Here is a 7,015-nt window from a genome sequence, read left to right as displayed (position 1 = left end):
TGTTAGCTTGGTACAACGAGATATCAATGTATGAGTCATCATGAATTAATTCATAAATGCCATTAAACGGCATCGCTTTAAAATAAAAGAAATTATCCATGAAAACATAAATACCATTATCAACAAACTTAAAGTCATAACCAGATTGTCTTAATACAGAAACAGAGATAATATTCCTAGTCAAACTAGGGGAATATAAAATGTTTTTCAAAATAATTTCCAAACCATTTGGAAGTTTTAAAACATAATCTCATCGGGCTTGGACGTCAACCTTTGCTCCATTGCCCATGAAAAGACTTATATCTCCTTTCTTCACTTCATTTCTTCTTTTGAACCCCTGCAATGAATTGCATATATGAGTTCCACATCCGGTATCCAATACCCATGTGTTAGAAGAAATAATATTAAGATCAATGTGAATCATGAAAGTTGTACCTGAGGTTTGCCCCGCATCCCTCTTAGCTTTCAACTCCTTGAGATAGGTCGGACAGTTTCTCATCCAATGACCTATCTCACCACAACCAAAGCACGGATCCTCAGCGCTAACCTTTAGCTTCTTTGGTTTTGGTTCCGCCTTTGCCTTTCCCTTGAACCCCTTCTTGACTTGCCCCTTGCCAACGGCAACCCTTGCCTTTGGTTCCGGGTGATGCCTTTTCTTTGAGCCACCCTCATTGATCGCAAGAATGGGTAAAACCTTTTTACCCATGCCGGCTTCGGCTGTCTTAAGCATTGCGTGAAGCTCACTAATGCTTTTGTCCCATCCGTTCATGTTGTAGTTCATGACGAATGTCTCAAACCTTTTAGTTAAGCCATTTAGGATAAAATGCGTGGCTAACTCTTTTGAGACGGGACAGTTAAGCCGTTCAAGCCGATCAATATGGCTCTTCATCTTAAGTACATAAGATGAAACAGATTGGGTTTCTTCCATATGACATGCATGAAGCGCTCGAACCGTTTCGAATCGCTCAACCCGAGCTTGAGTAAGGAACATTTCCTTAAGCTGGGTAATCATGTCATACGCCCCATGATTCTCGAAATCCTTTTGGATCTCGGGAATCATTGTTCCCAACATGAGGCAAGAAACTTGCACCGAATCCTCGTTGTATTTCAGCCAATCCGCATAGGCATCCAAGTTGTTGACATCGGGTTCATCGGGAATAGGATCGTCTAAAATATAAGACTTCTTTTCTTGCTTGAGAACAATTCTCAAGTTTCGATACCAATCCATGAAGTTGTTAAAGTTTAGACGATCCTTATCCAGAATGGATCTTAGTGATAGATTATGCACGTGTGGGATAATTGCGTTCGGTGCGTTGTTTGCGGCCATCTAATAGAATTTTAACAAAGTTCAAATTAGTATTTTCGATATTAATAAAATTTTAATCTTTAATACCCTTTAATGTCTCCAAGACAATTATTGATTAAAATCTAGAACCCAACATTTCATTCAAATAGTAGTTAGGTGACCTTTATCCTACTATTCGAATTAACAAGGTAGTCAACGTTTGACAATTGCAACCCTTTGCAACTTCTAGTTTTATGGGATCGGTTAAACATCATATGTTTAGTTGGTATGTTAAATCCCATCAACACCTTTGAACGCCATGTTAAGGTGATCCTATAGTTATGGATTCAAATCAAGTCGTCCTACTTATACACACGTGTGAGTTTACTCATACAAGTGGTTAGGTGATCCTAATGCCAAAAGTACTTGTAAAATCACCTTAAGATCACAAGTTTTCTTAAAAGTGCTTAGGTGATCCTAACCCACTATCAAGTCTACAAGTGGCTAAGTGTCGTATAAAAGGATGATGTTTAACTTGTTTTTAAAAGGGATTTTAGTTTTCTAAATTCTAGATTGGAAAACTATTTATTGTACCTTTCATTTGCATGCATTCAAATGTATGGTACTTAGTTGAAAAACCCATTTTCAAAATTCCTTTTAATAAAACCCATTTTATTATGAAATCATTAGCTATTAATAAAACCAATTTTTATTACCTAACGATTTCTAAGGAACCAATTTTATGCTAGTTGATTTTAAGTTGTTAAGCAAACCATATTGCAAATAATAAGTAAATCAACCATGCAAGCATAAAATATACACAACCACAAGTTCATAACCATAGCCTCTTAATGTTGACCACACTTGTTGACCGAAGATAAGTGTGTCAAAAAGTCTCTCATAAGGGACCCAAAAGAACATGCACTTGTGTCGGTGAACTCCCACTTGATTCCGCATCCATATGCTCCAAGTGTTTACTCCCGGTGTTGTGGTCTTCATCATTTTATTTAGGCTTCCATCCATGCATCTTCTTTTACAAAATATATCCTAATACATTTTTCTAGTAAAAGAAATACATCTAATCTACTTATTATTACAAGCCATATGAATGAATAAATAGATTACAAACCCAAATAAATATTACAACCAAATCGAATGAACAAACAACCAACACAATCATTCAACCAAACACAAGGCCATGGCTAGGTTATGAACATCTATTACACATCCAAATATGCAATAATACAAGACCAAAATGGTTCTTCCCCTTTTGCCTCAAAACTTTCGGCCAAGCTTAAGCAAACCGAAAGTTTCGGGTTTTGTCCAAACAAACTAAACAATCATCCAAATGACTTGGTTTTTCAAGATTACCACATGCATGTAAAGTATAACCTTGAAAAACCATGGGGTAACCAAAACCCCTAAAATTTTTGGCCAAATGGTGAAACCCACCATAAAACCGAAAAATTTTGGGTCTAATGAAGCATGCATTCGTATAAGCGGCTCTTGATGCCATTGTTGGGTTTTAACAAGATTATCAAAGTGATAAAATCCTTATTTTACCAAAAACGCAGTGGATATAAGTTTTAAATCTTGTTAGTTTTAGTGTATAGAACCAATTCAATACATGCAAAACCCAAACCCGGATCCAAATACGAATTACACACTATCAAACACATGCATGTCACTATAAGTTCATGCATGTTAAACTACCTTTCAAGTAACCAAAGAAGTGTGAAAAGGATGATGATTGAAAGGCAAGAACTTGAATATGGAAGCTCCTCAAGCTAGTATACCCCAAGCTCCAACAAGACACCACTGCTAGCTAGGATTTGAACACTTGATAACCCTTTCTTCCTTGCCTTTCTTCCTTGGCCGAAAATCCAAGAGGAAAAGAGAAGAGAGAAACCTTTGTTACTTGTGTATAATTAATTATGTGTTATCAAAGAAGGAAAGAGAAAGACTTGGTTTTATTCAAAAGCATCTTTCTCTCCACCGATGATATCCATTGCATGTCTCCACTACCTCAACTTTAATAATAAAATAATATCAAGTGTAAGAGATTCCTTTACATTATTAATATTATTAATTTTGTTTTATAACATAAATATATATCCATATATATATTTATAAGATATAACAAAACTTATTACATGTTGGGTGACATGCTTAGTAACCATTATTCACATATTGTTATTTAACCAACTTAATTAACAACATGTAATGTTCTCTCATAAAACATAAATCATTCATATGATTTGTTTATTACACAAGTACATTTTTATTTAGAAACCTTTTTCCAAATAACTCAAGTGTCAATATTCATTTACTTATGATCATATCATACATAAACAAATATTCTCGGTGTTTGTCTAGCTTGTTATTGGATATGACCCGACTTGGATCAATACGTACTAGCCACATCAACTCTAATATGTGTCTTGGGTAGATCAATTCCAACAATGGTTTCAAGTATGTGCAGGTTAGGGTCTTTTCAACACGAATAAACATATGAGTTGTGTTCGGGTATATCAATTTACCCGCTAGTTTAGGACACAAAAACCTGACATGACTACCAACCTACTGGTAAGACCTTCTCCAATGCATGCATTTATGAGATGCATTTGTGTGAGGAGAAAGAGTGTAGAAAAAGAAACATGTGTGCACGGAGAAATAATTGTGTTAGGAGCTGATGTGCAACCTACTAACCATATTGTTTCGTGTAAATAGCAGCTTGGATAGCCATTTCCGAATTATTCGTTCCATAATCGCTTAAATCAGAAGATAGTGCCAATTTGTACAAATATGCAAACATATTGACCTTCATATGGGATAAAGCACTATCCAATGGTGACCATCTGTCATGGTCTTTAATCTCCAAAAGTGCCTTCCTCTTCTTAACCAAGAATTGGGCGGCTTGTGCATTACCAACCATTGCAGCTATGTGTAAAGCTGTTCGACCCTTATCATTTTGGGTTTCAATATCTTTGTCGTCTTTCAAAAACTCCAACAGTTTTTCAACGAAATAGTTGTGGCCCAATTCAACTGCCAAGTGAAGGATTGTGTTTCCATTTTCAGTGATCGCTTCTGTGGCTGCATTCTCATGAACTTTTACTATCGATTTTGCTTTCCACCAACACCCTACAACAGCAGCTTCGTACAACCCTTTCTTTAGTCTGTTGTTGTCTGTGGTTTCCATTTCTGGAACGTTTATTGCGGGCTCTGTTCTGAATTTAAATCTTGGTGAATCTGTTGAAGCATGTCATTTCAATTCAATATTAGAGACAGTCAAATGAAAGTGCAGTTACTGCTCACTGAGCACATACCTTTTTCTTCTTGTTCATTTGTATCTTCTGGTGAATCAAAGTTTAGTTTTAGCTCCTGCCATAACTCTCGAACCGAATCGTTCCTTGCAAAATCCTTGAGCAGTTGGTCGTTTATAGTACCAAAAATCCAACCTTTGACAAGGTTGTCATACTTTTTAGTCACTGGAACACCTTCCCATGTATACACATTTTTGACCACAATGATGTGAAGCAACGCCTGACTGTTTAGGAGGAACGTCATCTGAGCCTTCCAGATGTTGTAATTGCTGTGGACGGAAAGCTTGACCGAAACAAAGCTGGTGACGTTAACAGCTGATACCTGAATATATTTCAGGTCTTCTCTTAGCGCAGGAACATCAGCTGAAACACCTGCATTTCATTTCAATATTTCAAAAATTATATAAAAATTAAAAGTTAAGAAGTAAAAAATAAATTATTCGACCCTGTCCAAACCTAAATTCTGTTCACTCGACCCTACAACGAGAAATCAAATTAATTAAAGGACATTATACTTGCCATGAGAAATTATGTTGTTACCTATGATGAAAGCTTAATTAATGCTCTCATTTTGTATATAGAAAAGTCTTGTATCAAATCACCATTCAAAATAATTAATAATTAAAATTCAGTAATGTGTACCTTGTTCTTTATAGCTTATTGGTCGATTAAAGCGGGAATCCAGTTGCTTCCATATAGATTGTACAGAAGAGTAGCCTACGAAATCCTCGAGCAGTTCTTCCTCCATAGTAGTGAAAATTCAAGCTTTGACAAGTTTGTCATACTTGGGAATCATGTGGACACCCTTATCCTCTGGAAATGAATATTCAGCATTAGTAATGTGAAGCAACTTCTCACGCTCTATGAGGTAAAGCATCTGAATCTTCCAGATCTGATAGTCGCTACACTCAGTTATATCTGTCGTCTTGTTTCTGTGAAGGATCAACTGCATTTCATTTCAATATTTTAAAAAAATATACAAATTCAAAAGTCAAATATGCGGGTTAGGTAGTTAATGGAGTACAACATACCTTCTTCTGTATCTCTTGTTGGTGGATTATAGTGGGATTCCAGTTTCAGCCATACCTCTAGTGCCGTACCAGGGTCTCCGAATTCCATACGTTGACCCAGAGTACTTAATATCCAACCTTTGACGAGTTGGTCAAACTGCGAAATCATGTCGACATCCTCGATCACTGATTCATCCACCTGCAGAGAAGGATGTTCGGCGTTTATGATATGAAGCAACTCTTGACTCTCTATGAGGTTAAGCATCTGAGCCTTCCAGATTTTATAGCCGTTTGCACTGCTATAGAAGTAAAGCTTCACTGAAACAAAGTTGGAGACCTTAACGGCTGATGCAAGGTCATACTTCGAGTTTATTTTTGCATAAACGTTAGATGAACCAGCCATTTCCATTGTGGTATTTCGACTATGCGAAACAAATTCTTTTGAAACTCTGGAAAAAAGAATACGTACACTTAAAGCTTATTCACAAATAACACACTGATAGATGGTTATATATATATAATTAAGCTCTTGCTTCACAGATCCAATGGTTGGTGAAAGTGAAGAAAAGGAGGAAGAGTTCTGAAAAACGTGATACGTACACATTGCTTACATATTCAATATTTAATTAATCATAAAATATTACTATACTATATATATATGTAGTGTACAAGTATACAACCAATGAAACTGGTTCATGTTTTATTTGAACCGTAAAACAAACAAATGAGTTAGAATTCCACTGAATTGTATATACACTTGGTTCCAACCGTATTCAACTTATTTGGACTGGTTCTTAAGTTTAAATTAATTGCTACTTTATTATTGATTTTATATATGTTAAAATTAAAATTAAAAAAAATTTAGATTTTTTATTTTATGAAAAATCTTCAAAATTTTCAAAGTTATTAACTTTCTTCTTGTTGGATATCAAGAGCAAACAAGATAACAAGTATTGAATCAAATAGAGTTTTCTCTCTTTCAATTGAAATCAAATTTGAAGTGTACATAAAAACTGAAAATAGCAAAGGCTTAAATAGCCAAATACATAACGTAAACTAACAAGAAAATAGGAAACAAACTAGAACTGATAATACGCAGAAATACTAGGTCTTCAACTAATCCAACCTTGACTTATTAAACTTCATAACGGATACCTGAGAGAAACCCATGCACGTGCCAATTACTCATGTAAATTATTTCCGACACTCCCCCATAATTCGCATTCCATAACTCCAAGGTATGAAGAATACAAACTTCTCTTGAGGAAGGGCCTTGGTTAGGATATCGGCTAATTGATCATTGGTGGTGCAATGCTCCAACGTTACTACTTCCTGTTCCACCATATCACGAATGAAATGATATTTCAGCTCAATATGTTTTAATCTACTATGGAGGA

The 7,015-nt window shown here is 35.6% G+C and overlaps 1 protein-coding gene across 1 annotated transcript; it reads right to left on the bottom strand.

The window, feature by feature from the left end:
• Positions 1–3,989: 3,989 nt before the first annotated feature.
• LOC143566033 (uncharacterized) lies at positions 3,990–5,510 on the bottom strand. Its single transcript, XM_077052821.1, has 3 exons — positions 5,251–5,510; positions 4,612–4,980; positions 3,990–4,534 (listed from the first exon to the last, which is right to left on the bottom strand). Exons 1-3 carry the CDS (start codon positions 5,354–5,356, stop codon positions 3,990–3,992), a joined length of 1,020 nt encoding a protein of 339 aa, XP_076908936.1. The 5' UTR covers positions 5,357–5,510.
• Between the last annotated feature and the right edge of the window lie 1,505 nt (positions 5,511–7,015).

The sequence above is a fragment of the Bidens hawaiensis genome, unplaced genomic scaffold (genome assembly GCF_021521415.1).
Source record: "Bidens hawaiensis isolate Kalapana, Puna unplaced genomic scaffold, B.hawaiensis_p1.1 tig00022677_1, whole genome shotgun sequence".
Taxonomy (NCBI): domain Eukaryota; kingdom Viridiplantae; phylum Streptophyta; class Magnoliopsida; order Asterales; family Asteraceae; genus Bidens; species Bidens hawaiensis.
The sequence above is the reverse complement of the archived record's forward strand: the minus strand, read 5'-3'. Positions and strand labels throughout refer to the sequence as shown.